Here is an 18,116-nt window from a genome sequence, read left to right as displayed (position 1 = left end):
AATTAATCTTTGGTTGTAGGTGCAATGAAACGCAACTATAACTATAAAATCCCAAATTACTTTGCAGGGACAGAGCACTCCCACTCACCTGTATGACCTTGTAGAAGTAGTGAATAGCAGAGACAGTTAGAACATGATTGTTTCTTCAGCAATCCTGTGTGTGTGTGTGAGTGAATGAGTGAGTACATGTCTGCCACTCACCTGGATGACCTTGTAGAAGTATGCGTACTGCCGTGCAGTGTTCTTGTATTGGCTGAGGACATCCTGGATGGCCTGAGTGGACAGCAGGTAGCGTACCTCTTCCTCCTCGTAGTATAGGGGGGTGTCGTAGTCCCCGGGGAGGGTCTTGATGTAGGGCAGCCAGGGGGAGGAGGGGTCAGCCCGCTCACACAGCAGGTGGAGGGCCAGGGTGACGTTACCCATGGCCTGGAGAATACGGTCCTGGCTGTACAGGGGACCTGGGGGGGAGAGGGACGGTTACATACAGAATAGAGTGTGTGTTTGTTCGTGTGTGTGTGTGTGTGTTTATGTGCAGGGGGCCTAGGGGAGGACATAGCAAGGGGGTTCAAATGTCCGAGGTCAAAGACTTGCAGTCAATGAAGGGTAGGATGGCATCACAGTATATTGGCCTAACGTTGCCACTTACCCAGGACAGAGTTCTTGGCTGATTCCACAGTCATCAGCATCGTCCTGGGGATCCACAGAAACAGCTCCTCTGCCTGAGGACACAAATGTTACGTCACAATGGACACCGACATCATATGGAAGAAAAGTTTGGCACCGTGATTTTAGTCTACCTCAGCCTTAATTGAATGTAACCGTTTATTATGCTATTAAACCCTTCCAAGAGTGTTATGTCATTGATTAAACTCCCACCAAGTCACAGAGAGAGAGAGAGTGCCTGGGCTTTGTTAGAACAGCTCTGCTTGCTCGATCAGCTCTAAATGGCAGCCATTTTAGAATGTCAATAATAAGAAGACGACCAACTGGAACTGTCATTTCCTTCTATCCACAGTGGAATCAGTGTCATACTTACTAGACACCATAGGGAAGAAAACGAATCGAAACAGGGAGGCACTACCTGAACTTGTCCAATGAGAAACTCTCGTTTCAGTTTGCTAAAACGTTTCGCTACAGTGTGCATTAAAAGGGGAATTTCACCCCAGGGTTTACTATGAGCAGACGAATACACAGAAAGTCTAAACTTCCTGATTCTACCAGTGAAATGAAAATGCGCTGTTGTGGATAATTCTGATGTTTATGACAAAAACGTAATGTTGTTAATATAGTAATGACTATATGCCAGTGGCCCAGCCAGGGTCAAATTTCCCTTTAATGAATACGATCCAGGTTACGTTTCACCCTGACAACTATTGCCATAAACACAGAGTCCGTCCAGTTGTATGGACCCACCTTGATGTCCTTGGTGGCCCTGAGGCCGAAGCCCTCGCCAGCGAAGTCCGCGATCTCAAACCCCTCGCAGGATGCTCCACTCTCCTGAGCCCATGCCATCAGCTCTGGGAAGAACTCCTCTCTGCTGCCCTCAAATATCACGGAGATACCTGAGAGAGAGAGAGACGGAGACACACACACACTTATGATTAAACTATTTATATTTACAGTGCATTCGGAAAGTATTCAGACCCCTTGACTTTTCCAAATTTTGTTACATTACCGCCTTATTCTAAAATGTATTTAAAAAAAACTGGTTTAGATTTTTTGGCACATTTATTAAAAATAAAAAACTGAAATACAGTATTTAAATAAGTATTCAGACCCTTTGCTATGAGACTTTAAATTGAGCTCAGGTGCATCCTGTTTCCATTGATCATCCTCGAGATGTTTCTACAACTTGATTGAGTCCACCGGTGTGAAATTCAATTGATTGGACATGATTTGGAAAGGCACACACACCTGTCTATATAAGTATGAAAAATGTATGCACTCACTAAAAAACTGTAAGTCGCTCTGGATAAGAACGTCTGCGAAATGACTAAAATGTAAAATAAGGTCCCACAGTTGACAGTGCATGTCAGAGCAAAAACCAAGCCATGAGGTCAAAGGAATTGTCCGTAGAGCTCCAAGACAAATTTTGTCGAGGAACAGATCTGGGGAAGGACACCAAAAAATGTCTGCAGCATTGAAGGTCCCCAAGAACACAGTGGCCTCCAACATTCTTAAAATGGAAGAAGTTTGGAACCACCAAGACCCTTCCTAGAGCTGGCCGCCCGGCCAAACTGAGCAATCGTGGGAGAAGGGCCTTGCTCAGGGAGGTGACCAAGAACCCGATGGTCACTCTGACAGAGCTCCAGAGTTCCTCTGTGGAGATGGGAGAACCTTCCAGAAAGACAACCATCTCTGCAGCACTCCACCAATCAGGCCTTTACGGTAGAGTGGCCAAACGGAAGCCACTCCTCAGTAAAAGGCACATGACAGCCCGCTTGGAATTTACCAAATGGCACCTAAAGGCCTCTCAGACAATGAGAAACAAGATTCTCTGGTCTGATGAAACCAAGATTAAACTCTTTGGCCTGAATGCCAAGCATCACGTCTGGAGGAAACCTGGCACCATCCCTACGGTGAAGCATGGTGGTGGCAGCATCATGCTGTGGGGATGTTTTTCAGCGGCAGGGACTGGGAGACTAGTCAGGGTCGAAGGTAAGATGAACAGATCAAAGTACAGAGAGATCCTTGATGAAAACCTGCTCCAGAGCGCTCAGGAACTCAGACTGGAGTGAAGGTTCACCTTCTAACAGCACAACAACCCTAAGCACACAGCCAAGACAATGCAGGAGTGCCTTCGGGACAAGTGTCTGAATGTCCTTGAGTGGCCCAGCCAGAGCCCGGACTTGAACCCAATCTAACATCTCTGGAGAGACCTGAAAATAGTTGTGCAGCGACGCTCCCCAACCAACCTGACAGAGCTTGAGAGAATCTGCAGAGAAGAATGGGAGAAACTCCCCAAATACAGGTGTGCCAAGCTTGTAGCATCATACCCAAGACTCGAGGTTGTAATCGCTGCCAAAGGTGCTTCAACAAAGTACTGAGTAAAGGGTCTGAATACTTATGTAAATGTGATATTTCCGGGGTTTTGTTATATACAAAACTTTCTAAAAAACTGTTTTTTCTCTGTCATTATGGGGTATTGTGTATAGATTGATGAGGGGGGAAAAACTATTTCAATCAGTTTTAGAATAAGGCTGTAAGGTAACAACATTTGGAAAAAGTCAAGGGGTCTGAATACTTTCCGAATGCACTGTAAACTATATAGGCCATGGCTCAAATCAAGCTGTGTGTGTCTCTCTGTCTGTGTGTGTACACATTTTACTATACTTGTGAGCAATGTTCCCTCAAAACATTTTCGGCACAGAGCAAATATCAGGTCTGCTGAGGGCAAACTTGAATGTGGTGAACATTTTGTGCAACTTCCGGTGCGCGTTTACTGTGAACACTGAGGCTGTACCCGCTTTAAGTTACAGTTTTAACAGTGGTCAAGTAGGCTACTGTGGCTATTTGATCATAATGTAGGCCTACCAGAGTGGCCTACCATCAAAAACAATGGGGAAAATGTTCTATCATTCAGCCTACATTGGAAATAGTTGTTCTATCATTCAGCCTACAGTAGCAGCCAATGTGTGGTGTTCAACGTAGGCCTACATTCCATGAGACTTTTGGAAAAAACATGCAGGGATTGACATTAACCTGTTCATCCACTTGTCCTTCAGACAAGGTGACTGAAAATGTTGTTGTGTTGTTTGATGCAAGAAACCACTTTACAAAATAAAATGCATCATTATTCCCATACCATTATTACAGAGAATCAGACAAATTATACTACCCTCTGCCTATTGGCTACTTAGCTAATTCAAGCCTGTCTCAAAATACAACACTGCCCCTTCTAGACAAAAAAAAGCTCTTTACCTGACTCGCTTTTCAAAGATGGCTAGAAATGCACAGGTTTTGTGCTCTTGCAGGAAGCAGTCACTCCCCCATTGCTGACTACATATGATCTATAACTGGGCTAATAACTCACTAACTAGGATATGAACAAATGTGCCCACGTGGCTACATGCAGCTCTGGCTTTCATCTTAAAACAAGCGTGTCGACTCTCATTCTGTAAACACAGTCCAGTTCAAAGGGAATGGCATAGATCCATATATGGCAATGGTCGATTTGCATATAGGCTTACTGCAGCGCTGATTGGTTACGGCGCACCGGTCTGTGTAGACTAAGGGCCTGAGTCATGCATGTTAATGCAATAGAATCCTACTCCAATGCATTCTGCCTACAACAAAATATCTTGCATAGTTCGTTTTGTTTCGGTATGTTGTATTGAAAGTAGCTAATATTGCGTTGATTCGATCACAATTCCCACAGTAAAGGGAAACGTTGATGTGTTAACTAAGGGGAAAACTCTAGAAAGTTGAATGAAGTTCAATCTCGTGCTTCTCTGTGCGGGCTGATATTTCTTCTGCGCTGCAGTCCTGGGGGAGGTGCGCACCAGCGCGAAACTTAGAGGGAACATTGCTTGTGAGTAACAGAAGTCCTCACAAGTATAGTAAACCAACTAAAATTCAGAGAAGTGAGGACATTTAGCCAGTCCTCACTTATAAGAAAAGGCTATTTTAGGCTTAGGGGTTAGGGTTAGGGTTTATGTGCGCGTGTGTGATCCAGCCTACCTTTCTGTTTCTTCCTGATCTTCTCCACCAGTCCTCGTATCTGGACATACTCCTCCCACTCTTTCCCTGGAGAAGGCGCAGCACTGCTGCATTCTAATGGGACAGACATACATATCACACGATAAGTTACATAGCTACAAGAATCACATAAAGCCCGTTTCCCAGACACAGATCAAGCCTAAGAACTCTCCATGGAACATGCTTTTTAGTCTTATGGGCCCTGGTCAAAAGTAGTACAATATATAGCGGAAATGGGTTGCCATTTGGGACTCTGCCTTGGTACATACTCTGTAGGAGGTCTGAGATTAGGTTCATCATCTCTTTGGGGGAGACCACGGCCGTGGCGCCTGTCCCCGACTTCTGAGTCTTCACTCGACTCTTCTTTCCCATGGTGCAGCTGGTCAGAGCAGGGCAGGGGCTTGGGAGGAGAGACAGACAGCACTAAGTCAGCTGGACAGAGCAGGGGCTGGGGAGGAGAGACAGATAGCACTAAGTCAGCTGGACAGAGCAGGGGCTGGGAGGAGAGACAGACAGCACTAAGTCAGCTGGACAGAGCAGGGGCTGGGAGGAGAGACAGACAGCACTAAGTCAGCTGGACAGAGCAGGGGCTGGGGAGGAGAGACAGACAGCACTAAGTCAGCTGGTCAGAGCAGGGGCTGGGGAGGAGAGACAGACAGCACTAAGTCAGCTGGACAGAGCAGGGGCTGGGAGGAGAGACAGACAGCACTAAGTCAGCTGGACAGAGCAGGGGCTGGGGAGGAGAGACAGACAGCACTAAGTCAGCTGGTCAGAGCAGGGGCTGGGGAGGAGAGACAGACAGCACTAAGTCAGCTGGACAGAGCAGGGGCTGGGGAGGAGAGACAGACAGCACTAAGTCAGCTGGACAGAGCAGGGGCTGGGGAGGAGAGACAGACAGCACTAAGTCAGCTGGTCAGAGCAGGGCAGGGGCTGGGGAGGAGAGACAGACAGCACTAAGTCAGCTGGTCAGAGCAGGGGCTGGGGAGGAGAGACAGACAGCACTAAGTCAGCTGGACAGAGCAGGGGCTGGGAGGAGAGACAGACAGCACTAAGTCAGCTGGACAGAGCAGCGGCTGGGGAGGAGAGACAGACAGCACTAAGTCAGCTGGACAGAGCAGGGGCTGGGGAGGAGAGACAGACAGCACTAAGTCAGCTGGACAGAGCAGGGGCTGGGGAGGAGAGACAGACAGCACTAAGTCAGCTGGACAGAGCAGGGGCTGGGAGGAGAGACAGACAGCACTAAGTCAGCTGGACAGAGCAGGGGCTGGGGAGGAGAGACAGACAGCACTAAGTCAGCTGGACAGAGCAGGGGCTGGGGAGGAGAGACAGACAGACGGCACTAAGTCATACACTCATCTAAAGTGGATTCTTGAGAGAGACATGGAGAGAAGCAACATTACAAAATCACACATCACAGATTTGTTAGTCCAGGTCATATTGACTGGCCACCAAACAGAAGAAAAAAGAACTGAAACAGTGAGGGACAGACTACATGAACTTGTCCAATAAAGAAATGCTCTTTTTGCATTGCAGAACGTTTTGCTACAGTGTGTACTAATTAATATGACCCAGGGAACAAAATAGGCTAAATGTTCCATTCCGAGCCCTCGTGAGCGCAAACAAAAGTTGCATCGACATCTAAATGGCCACTAGAGTGCACAAGAGACTGCAGAATCGAAACTCAGAAACTTGCTAGTACATGCCCATAGACTTCCAGTCATTGTGCTAATGCTAGTTAGCATTGGCTCACAAAACTACCTCTAACTTCCTTCATACTGGAAACAGAGACATAAAAATGTTATCCTCATTGCCAAAATCCCGAAGTATCCCTTTAAATGTTGAAGCTTCAAGGCATAGTGTTTGGCTGGGCATGTAAAACAAGAGGATATTTTTGTTCATATTGGCTCAATATCAATCCCACATTTCCTCCCTCTACTCTTCGTAGTTAAGGGGAAGAACATGTCCACCTATAGAAATCACACACACTAGATTTCTCAAGAGAAAACGTTTAACTATTTGCATAGTCACTTTAAATCTACCCACATGTACAGTGAGGGAAAAAAGTATTTGATCCCCTGCTGATTTTGTACGTTTGCCCACTGACAAAGACATGATCAGTCTATCATTTTAATGGTAGGTTTATTTGAACAGTGAGAGACAGAATAACAACAACAAAATCCAGAAAAACGCATGTCAAAAATGTTATAAATTGATTTGCATTTTAATGAGGGAAATAAGTATTTGACCCCCCTCTCAATCAGAAAGATTTCTGTCTCCCAGGTGTCTTTTATACAGGTAACGAGCTGAGATTAGGAGCACACTCTTAAAGGGAGTGCTCCTAATCTCAGTTTGTTACCTGTATAAAAGACCCCTGTCCACAGAAGCAATCAATCAATCAGATTCCAAACTCTCCACCATGGCCAAGACCAAAGAGCTCTACAAGGATGTCAGGGACAAGATTGTAGACCTACACAAGGCCGGAATGGGCTACAAGACCGTCGCCAAGCAGCTTGGTGAGAAGATGACAACAGTTGGTGCGATTATTCGCAAATGGAAGAAACACAAAATAACTGTCAATCTCCCTCGGCCTGGGGCTCCATGCAAGATCTCACCTCGTGGAGTTGCAATGATCATGAGAACGGTGAGGAATCAGCCCAGAACTACACAGGAGGATCTTGTCAATGATCTCAAGGCAGCTGGGACCATAGTCACCAAGAAAACAATTGGTAACACACTACACCGTGAAGGACTGAAATCCTGCAGAGCCCGCAAGGTCCCCCTGCTCAAGAAAGCACATATACTGAAGTTTGCCAATGAACATCTGAATGATTCAGAGGAGAACTGGGTGAAAGTGTTGTGGTCAGATGAGAACAAAATGGAGCTCTTTGGCATCAACTCAACTCGCCGTGTTTGGAGGAGGAGGAATGCTGCCTATGACCCCAAGAACACCATCCCCACCGTCAAACATGGAGGTGGAAACATTATGCTTTGGGGGTGTTTTTCTGCTAAGGGGACAGGACAACTTCACCGCATCAAATGGACGATGGACGGGGCCATGTACCGTCAAATCTTGGGTGAGAACCTCCTTCCCTCAGCCAGGGCATTGAAAATGGGTCGTGGATGGGTATTCTAGCATGACAATGACCCAAAACACACGGCCAAGGCAAGGAGTGGCTCAAGAAGAAACACATTAAGGTCCTGGAGTGGCCTAGCCAGTCTCCAGACCTTAATCCCATAGAACATTTGTGGAGGGAGCTGAAGGTTCGAGTTGCCAAACGTCAGCCTCGAAACCTTAATGACTTGGAGAAGATCTGCAAAGAGGAGTGGAACAAAATCCCTCCTGAGATGTGTGTAAACCTGGTGGCCAACTACAAGAAACGTCTGACCTCTGTGATTGCCAACAAGGGTTTTGCCACCAAGTACTAAGTCATGTTTTGCAGAGGGGTCAAATACTTATTTCCCTCATTAAAATGCAAATCAATTTATAACATTTTTGATATGCGTTTTTCTGGATATTTTTGTTGTTGTTCCGTCTCTCACTGTTCAAATAAACCTACCATTAAAATTATAGACTGATCATGTCTTTGTCAGTGGGCAAACGTACAAAATCAGCAGGGGATCAAATACTTTTTTCCCTCACTGTACATATTACCTCGACTAACCGGTGCCCCCGCACATTGACTCTGTACCTGGACCCCCTGTATATAGCCTCGCTACTGTTATTTTATTATACTGCTGCTCTTTAATTATTTGCTCTTTTTATTTTTTCTTAAACTGCATTGTTGGTTAAGGGCTTGCAAGTAAGCATTTCAATGTAATGTCTACACCTGGTGTATTCGGCGCATGTGGCAAATAAAATTTGATTTGAACTGTGCTTTAATACTTCAACTGAGAGGACATTACATCATCATAACAGACTACTATGATATTAGCCTAGTGTCTGGTATGCCCAATGTTTGTCTTTCTGCAGGTCAACAAGCCTTTCCTGAGAAAACTTAATGAATAATCATACTATTCTTCTGTGTCATTCTGATTAAAAATTTTTCATATGCTGATGATAAGGGCATTGTGCTAAAATTGTGTACCACCAGCTCTTGGCTGATGTCCTTATGCAAGTGTGGAGTAGGCTAAGGTTATGCAATACCGTCCCCACCTGTTGTATGGGGAATCTACATTCTAGAGGCCTAACCAACACCATAAAAAATATCTAGTTGTTTCAACTAAATTGAATTAAGTAACTGGTTCCACTGCCTTTCTTTTTTAATACTCAACTTTTCGGTCAAAGTGTTACTTGAATTTAACATTTGTAGGCCTCCCGTGTAGCTCAGTTGGTAGAGGATGGCGCTTGCAACGCCAGGGTTGTGGGTTCGATTCCCACAGGGGGCCAGTATGAAAAATGTATGCACTCACTAACTGTAAGTCGCTCTGGATAAGAGCGTCTGCTAAATGACTCAAATGTAAATGTAAAATGTAGTTGTCCCAAACTTAGCTCCAACATAGGAAAATGTAGGCAAAAATTCAGTCACTTAAAATGATGTGTTTGCTTAAATTGTTTCATATGTTCATTCAATTACAAATTAATATTTTAATTACCTACAAAAATTAAATGCGGTGGAACTAGTTACATCACAACACACACACACACACACACCTTTTAACATACAACGTTTTCAACTTACATATTTGACACACGTTGACATACAAGATTACATTGTGCATGTTCATTTATGCAGTAATTAATATTAAAACATGTCCTCACCTGGAATTTGAACTCACAACCTATTAGTTCGCAGCATTCCAATCTTTCTGCGATAACACCATGTCTGTGTCAATGACTAATTTCAAATGTATTGCTACAGTTTGCACTTCAAAGTCAATCTCAGCTCTGTTAAAAGTACACTCAAGAAAAACTATTTTATTTATAAAAGTGATTAAGGAGTAACATTAAAACAGAGTAATATGCTCCACCAACAGTAGACAACTATACAGAAAAACCTCAAATTGCTTAAATAAGTAAATCAAATGAATAGTCAGATTAACTGATAATGACACAGACATGGTGGCGTAGCAGGAAGATCGGAACGCCATGAACCAAGAGGTTGTGAGTTCAAATCCCAGGTGAGGACAGGTTGAATAATAATGACTGTATAAATGAACATGCACAATGTAGTCATGTGTGTCAAATATGTACAGTTGAAGTCGGAAGTTTACATACACTTAGGTTAGAGTCATTAAAACTCGTTTTTCAACCACTCCACAAATTTCTTGTTAACAAACTATAGTTTTGGCAAGTCGGTTTGGACATCTACTTTGTGTATGACACAAGTAATTTTTCCAAAGATTTTTTACAGAGATTATTTCACTTATAATTCACTGTATCACAATTCCAGTGGTCAGAAGTTTACATACACTAAGTTGACGGTGCCTTTAAACAGCTTGGAAAATTCCAGAAAATTATGTCATGGCTTTAGAAGCTTCTGATAGGCTAATTGACATAATTTGAGTCAATTGGAAGTGTACCTGTGGATGTATTTCAAGGCCTACCTTCAAACTCAGTGCCTCTTTGCTTGACATCATGGGAAAATCAAAAGAAACTCAGCCAAGACCTCCAAAAAATTATTGTAGACCTCCACAAGTCTGGTTCATCCTTGGGAGCAATTTCCAAACGCCTGAAGGTACCACATTCATCTGTACAAACAATAGTACGCAAGTATAAACACCATGGCACCACGCAGCCGTCATACTGCTCAGGAAGGAGAAGCGTTCTGTCTCCTAGAGATGAACGTACTTTGGTGCGAAAAGTGCAAATCAATCCCAGAACAACAGCAAAGGACCTTGTGAAGATGCTGGAGGAAACAGGTGCAAAAGTATCTATATCCACAGTAAAACGAGTCCTATATCGACATAACCTGAAAGGCCGCTCAGCAAGGAAGAAGCCACTGCTCCAAAACCACCATAGAAAAGCCAGACTATGGTTTGCAATTGCACATGGGGACAAAGATCGTACTTTTTGGAGAAATGTCCTCTGGTCTGATGAAATAAAAATATAACTGTTTGCCCATAATGACCATTGTTATGTTTGGATGAAACAGGGGGTGCGCTTGCAAGCCGAAGAACACCATCCCAACCGTGAAGCACTGGGGTGGCAGCATCATGCTGTGGGGATGCTTTGCTGCAGGAGGGACTGGTGCACTTCACAAAATAAAAAAGTATGTGGATATATTGAAGCAACATCTCAAGACATCCGTCAGGAAGTTAAAGCTTGGTCGCAAAAGGGTCTTCCAAATGGACAATGACCCCAAGCATACTTCCAAAGTTGTGGCAAAATGGCTTAAGGACAACAAAGTCAAGGTATTGGAGTGGCCATCACAAGCCCTGACCTCAATCCTATAGAACATTTGTGGGCAGAACTGAAAAAGTGTGTGCGAGCAAACAGGCCTACAAACCGGACTCAGTTACACCAGCTCTGTGAGAAGTAATGGGCCAAAATTCCCCCAACTTATTGTGGGAAGCTTGTGGAAGACTACCCGAAATGTTTGACCAAAGTTAAACAATTTAAAGGCAATGCTACCAAATACTAATTGAGTGTGGCGGCAGGTAGCTTAGTGGTTAAGAGCGTTGTGCCAGTAACCGAAAGGTCGCTGGTTCTAATCCCCGAGCCGACTAGGTGAAAAAAATCTGTCGATGTGCCCTTGAGCAAGGCACTTAACACTAATTGCTCCTGTAAGTCGCTCTGGATAAGAGCGTCTGCTAAATGACCAAAAAAAAAAGTGTATGTAAATTTCTGACCCACTGGGAATGTGATGAAATAAATAAAAGCTGAAATAAATCACTCTCTACTATTAGTCTGACATTTCACATTCTTAAAATAAAGTGGTGATCCTAACTGACCTAAAAGAGGGAATTTTTACTAGGATTAAATGTCAGGAATTGTGAAAAACTGAGTTTAAATGTATTTGGCTAAGGTGTATGTAAACTTCCGACTTCAACTGTACGTTGAAAACATTGTATGTTAAAAGCACTGTTTAATTGCGTGTAACCAGTTGCACAGATTTTTTTAGTTAAGATGCCCAAATAATAATTTGTAGTTGAACCAACAATTGAGACAAGTTGAGCAAATATGATAGGTCTACTCTAGTAAACTGACAATGTACAGGGCTCTACAGTGCTACCATTTTGGGGGCATATGGGCCTACAAATGTTGCTGTGCTACCTGTAATTACAAATGTGAGAGTAAGGATTATTATAATACTACTGAGGCTGTATGCAAACATGTGGTGGCATAGAAAGGAAAAGGTAGAGCTTCAAAAGTAGCTAGGCTGCTTTTACATAGGCAGACAATTTTGATATTTTTTCTACTAATTGGTCTTTTTACCAATCACATCAGATCTTTTCACATCAGATCTTTTTCAGAGCTGGTCTGATTGGTCAAAAGACCAATTAGTGAGGAGAAAAAAAACGATCAGAATAGGGCTGCCTGTGTAAACACTGCCATATAGGCCCAATTTAAGCTATATATATCTCAATCTTACAAAAAACTATTATGGTGCTCCTAAACCCTGTATTTTGTAATTGCTGTGAATTCTTATCATTAAAGGGCCAATATGCAGTTACTACATCAATTTTTGGACTTATAAATCAATTATATAAACCCATTCAGTGTTTCCCTTTAATGCATTTAGCAGTAAATCGTGCCTGCCACTGCAATTAAAAATATATATATAATACATTCATTTTTTTCAGTGTAAACTTAAACGACTACAATCAGATATAAAGTATATAGATAACGGAGCAATATAAAAAAAATTATACGATCTTTGAGAACTAACAATAATCTCAATAAAAACTAGACAGTCATGGAGAATCTAAAATTCCCAAAATGTCATAGCATGGGGCCCCCATTGATTTAGTTATAATGTTTGAGTCACTCATATAGCATAAAAACACTGCATAAGCATGGCAAAATGTGTAGAATTGCAGGAAATTAGCTTTGAAACTAAAATGTTCTCTCCACCCCGTGGCAAAATTTGTAGAATAGCAGGAAATTAGCGTTAAAACAGCAACATCTTGTCTCTGCGGCAATTTGAGTGTGGTTACATTTCTCCAGCCCCATCTCTCAACCTTTTACCGAAACAGTGGCAGGGAGGTTGCCTCGTTATTGTTTCAACTGTGGATTGCCGTTTTAATACCTCTAAAAATGTTCATTATGCTCCTAAATTTCATTGTGTGCGCGGTCATTTTTTTTTACTTAGGAGCACGTGCTCCTTGAATAAAATGTCACGTAGAGCCCGGCTGTAACAGTAAAAGTTCTCATTACATCAACATTGCACTACTTTTGACCACAGCACTATAATGAAATAGAGTGCCATTTGAGATGCAGATATTACCTCCAGCAAGAAACAATCAGGGGCAATCCCAGGTTACGGAATTACGCTTAGACACCAATTTTTCACTTTAAAATGTATGCCAAACAAAAAACATTGATTTCAAAGTTTAACAAACCATACAACTCTATGCACAAATGACTACTTCAAACAATTTACACAGTAAATAAAATAACTTTGTATCTGAAAAGTTCTTCCTGTAAATGTGTTTTCGTAAAATTAGCAAATTGTTAGAAGTAGTCATTGTGCATAGAGTTGTATGGTTTGTTAAACTGAAATCAAAATGTTTTTTGTTTGGCATACATTTTAAAGTGAAAAATCTGAGTCACAGCGTAATTCCGTTACCATGGAACTGCCCTCAGGTGAATGACATTTAAATCGGTTGTAAAATGAAACATCAAAATGTGTATATATATTTATTTTTTTACAGTGTTAGGCTGCTATGTCCTTCACATTGGTATAATGATGGCTTTAAATAGCCACGGTAGTAGTGTTAGCATTACATATGTTGATCTTAGACCATTTGCACCAGTCATTTTAGGAGTCATGTTTATTCATCATTCCCCTCTGCAGCTGCCTCGCTCCCTCTCCGTCTCTCTACTCACCCTCTCTCGTCCAGCCTTCTCTACTCACTCACCCCAACTTTCTCCCTCTCTACCCTTTCTCTGACACCTTTTATACCCTATCCCCCTCAGAGGAGGCTGGTGGGAGGAACTATAGGAGGACAGGCTCATTGTAAAGACTGGAATGTAATTAATGGAACTGTATCCAACATCAACATATGGAAACCACATGTTTGACTCCATTCCATTTAATCCATTCCAGCAATTACAATGAGCCTGTCTTCCTATAGCGCCTCCCACCAGCCTCCTCTGACCCCCCTCCCCTCCCCCTCACTCTCTCACTTTGTCAACTACTCTTCTTGCAGCTCCTCGCAAAAGCCAAAGAAATCCGAGACTCAACCACCATCACAAGAGTTCAAAGTAATTTTTGGCAGTAAGAAACTTCACTTTCCAACAACACATCCGGTCTGAAGGGAAATAAATGGGCACCGAGTGTGCCTGCCTTTCACAGACACAGCAGCACCACTTTATACATGTGCCAGTTGAAATACAGTTGATGCTGCCACACAATTGAGGCTTATTTCAGCTAACATTGGGGACGGAGGATAAATAAGACACAGTGGGACAGCTGCTTGTATGTTGAGACCTTTAAACAGTAGAGTTGAGTGCTGACTATCACTTTATGGCTGTATTCCAAATGGTCCTATGGGCCTTGGTCAAAAGTAGTGCACTATATAGGGAATAGGCTGCCATTTGAGATGGACTCTATGGCCTATCCAAGAGCTAGGTGCAGGGCCAAGGAGGACAGCTGTGTGACAGCACCGTGTGACAGCCTGCCGTTTTGCTGTCTTCCTGTTCTTAACATTCAGGCTATAGGCTGACAACAGTGGCTGGAGGAGTGAGCATAAGGAGTGGGAGGCTTCTAATCCTTTTAACAACATGTATGTAGTAGTGACATACACTAAGATGATAAATCAAATCAAATGCAAAGGTAATGTCTTACAGGAATCACTTTGGTAGATCTGTGGTGTGACATCCTGCCTCAGTCAGTCAGGCTGACTGACAACAGTGGCTGGGGGGGTGACAACAGAGAATGGGAGGCATTTAATAATTCAACAGCATTCAGGGACTGACCAACAAACATATATAAAGGTGTTGTAGAAAGGAATCACTTGGGTGATATGAAACATCACTTTGTTGGTCTGGGATTTGGGACAGCCTAAATGTCAAGTTCAGATCCCAGTCAAACAGTGTGTAGGCTAAACTCCAACCCTCTTCTTCCACTCAAATGGACAAAGGCTTTGACCCGCATTCAGTGGTTTTGGCCACTAGCATGCCATGTTATTGTTCACTAGCTCTGGCCCTTGACACTGTTTGAAAGGCTGCCAAGAATCCTCCACCAACGCAATCAAGTATGCATCCATTAGGACCAACCAGACCAAATGAGGCATCAGTGAATCAAAGTTCCAAACCCTAAACTACCCTACTGTGCATCACAAAATGGAGGGGTGATAGTTCACTCTAAAATCAACATTTATTGGATGTTGTCAGACCATCTAGCTGGATCTACACAACCAACATACAATGCCTTCAGAAAGTACTCACACCCCTTGACTTTTTTCACATTTTGTTGTGTTACAAAGTGGGATTAAAATGGATTTGACATTTTATGTCAACGATCTACACAAAATACTGTCAAATGTCAAAGCGGAAGAAAAATTCTAACATTTGTAAAAAATATATATATATAACAAAAAAACTATGATATCTTGATAAGTATTCAACTACCTGAGTAAATACATGTCAGAATCACTTTTGGCAGTGATTGCAGTCTTTCTGGGTAAGTTTCAGAGCTTTGCACAACTGGTTTGTACAATATTTGCACAACACATTCTTTTAAAAATTCTTCAAGTTCTGTCAGGTTGGTTGTTGATCATTGCTAGACAGCCATGTTTCAAGTCATGCCATAGATTTCCAAGCCGACTTAAGTCAAAACTAACTAGGCCACTCAGGAACATTTAATGTCGTCTTGGTAAGCAACTATTGTCCTGCTGAAAAGTGAATTTGTCTCCGTGTCTGTTAGAAAGCAGACTGAACCAGGTTCTCCTCTAGGATTTTGCCTGTGATTAGCTCTATTGCGTTTATTTTTATCCAAAAAAAAAACAAGCATACCCATAACATGATGCAGCCATTACCATGCTTGAAAATATGAAGAGTGGTACTAAGTGATGTGTTGTGTTGGATTTGCCCCAAACACAATGCTTTGTATTCAGGACAAACTTCATTTCTTTGCCACATTTTTTGCAGTTTTACTTTAGTGCCTTATTGCAAACAGGATCCATGTTTTGTACTATTTTTATTCTGTACAGGGCCTCCTTCTCACTCTGTAATTTAGGTTCGTACTGTGGCGTAATTACAATGTTGTTGATCCATCCTCACTTTTCTCCTATCACAGCCATTAAACTCAAACTGTTTTAAAGTCACCATTGGCCATATGGTGAAATCTCTGAGCGGTTTCCTTCCTCTCTGGCAACTGAGTTAGGAAGGACCCCTGTATCTTTGCAGTGACTGGGTTTATTGACACACCATCCAAAGTGTAATTAATAACTTCACCATGCTCAAAGGGATATTCAATGTCTGCATTTTTATTTATTTTTTACCCATCTACCAATAGGTACCCTTCTTTGCGAGGCATTGGAAAACCTCCCTGGTCTTTGTGGTTGAATCTGTGTTTGAAATTCACTGCTCGACTGAGGGACATTACAGATAATTGTAGGGGTACAAAGATGTGTGGGGTACAGAGATGAGGTATTCATTCAAAAATCATGTTAAACACTATTATTGCACACAGAGTGAGTTCATGCAACTTATGTGACTTGTTAAGCACATTTTTACTCCTGAACTTTAGGCTTGCCATAACAAAGGGGTTGACTTATTGACTCAAGACATTTCAGGTTTTAAATGTGTAAAATGTTCTAAGAACATAATTCCACATGATGGGGTATTGTGTGTACACAATTGTGACACACAATCTCAATTTAATCAATTTAAATTAAGGCTGTAACACAACAAAATGTGGAAAAGGTCAAGGGGTGTGAATACTTTCTGAAGACACTGTACATGGGAGGTGGACTGATCGCTCCACAATAGACCACTTTTGAGGTCTGAAGATGACTAACCAACTTGAACTGTCACTTTACAGAACCATCTAGAGTAAACAAACAAATTGGAGATAACAACAAGATATAGCTCGATGGGAGTGGTAGAATTATATTCCTCCATGTCACACACGCTGGCATTACTGAAGATAGCTACTAACATTAGCTGTCCACTAGCATCTATGAATCCGAGTAGAAGACTCCTCTCTCGTTTCTAACACGTTGGCTCACTTTTTGTGAACAGTCGGACTGCTGAATAAACTTAATTTGAACGTACTTTACCGGTTGTCCGCTGATTTTGTCGTTATGTTGGAGGTAATCTGAGACAAAATATCCAGTGTTATTAACCCGACTTTCAGTACGTTGGTCTGTATTTTCAATGCTGACGCAATTCGCACGCCACTTGCACAATATGTCAACAATGTCCGAGTTTAACCGAAGCTCAGACCAAACGTGGTCCCACGCAATCAGCTGGCAAATTTCACAAGCACCTCCAGCTGATTGCAAGGGAATGCGCTTTGGTCGACAATGTTCGGTTACATTGGGCTATTGTTTACATACTGTGCATCAAGTGAAATGCGTAGGAGATGGAAAATACAAGCTACAGAACCTACCGGCTCCCAAAAAGTCTGGTAAACAACACTTTCCTGTGGTTACCCTATCTCCACTTCTTACCGCCAAAAGGACCAACAGCCCGTACAACCGGTAAAGTATGTTTAAATCAGTGGCAGTCGGTGCTCTTTAAGAGTAGGGAGGACATTTTTATTTTATTTTTATGAGCATGGCCTTATTTCTATTACAGCATATTGGATGACTGTCATTCATATTCCATTCACCCAGCTCAATGTAACATCGGTAGGTTTAGGCTACTACATGATACTCTAATTTACCTATAGTGCCTTCGGAAAGTATTCAGACCCCTTGACTTTTTCCACATTTTATTACGTTACAGCCTTATTCTAAAATTGATTAAATCGTTTTTGTTTCCTCGATCTACACACAATACCCCATAATGAAAAAGAAAAAAACCATATTTATTTGTTTTTAGCAAATTTATAAAATAAAAAAACTGAAATATGAAATTTACATAAGTATTCAGACCATTTCCTCAGTACTTTGTTGAAACACCTTTGGCAGCGATTACAGCATCAAGTCTTCTTGGGTATTACGCTACAAGCTTGGCACACCTGTATTTGGGGAGTTTCTCACATTCTTCCCTGCAGATCCTCTCAAGCTCTGTCAGGTTGGATGGGGAGTGCCTCTGCACAGCTATTTTCATGTCTCTCCAGAGATGTTAGATCGGGTTCAAGTCC

At 42.4% G+C, this 18,116-nt stretch overlaps 1 protein-coding gene across 2 annotated transcripts in view; it reads right to left on the bottom strand.

Moving 5' to 3' along the window:
* The window catches only part of LOC121544683 (actin-histidine N-methyltransferase), a 59,125-nt gene that overhangs the window by 37,588 nt on the left and 3,421 nt on the right, over positions 1–18,116 (bottom strand). Inside the window, exons 2-6 of one of the 2 annotated variants that reach the window (XM_041854745.2) lie at positions 4,968–5,146; positions 4,681–4,773; positions 1,414–1,562; positions 647–719; positions 202–458 (exon numbers count right to left, since the gene is read on the bottom strand). In XM_041854745.2, coding sequence (XP_041710679.1) covers positions 202–458; positions 647–719; positions 1,414–1,562; positions 4,681–4,773; positions 4,968–5,070 — 675 coding nt within the window. In that variant the 5' untranslated portion in view covers positions 5,071–5,146. The remainder of the gene's footprint in view (positions 1–201; positions 459–646; positions 720–1,413; positions 1,563–4,680; positions 4,774–4,967; positions 5,147–18,116) is intronic. The other variant, XM_041854744.2, reaches the window with a different exon arrangement.

Source organism: Coregonus clupeaformis, chromosome 29, assembly GCF_020615455.1.
Source record: "Coregonus clupeaformis isolate EN_2021a chromosome 29, ASM2061545v1, whole genome shotgun sequence".
Lineage (NCBI taxonomy): Eukaryota > Metazoa > Chordata > Actinopteri > Salmoniformes > Salmonidae > Coregonus > Coregonus clupeaformis.
This window is presented reverse-complemented; position numbering and strand designations above follow the sequence as displayed.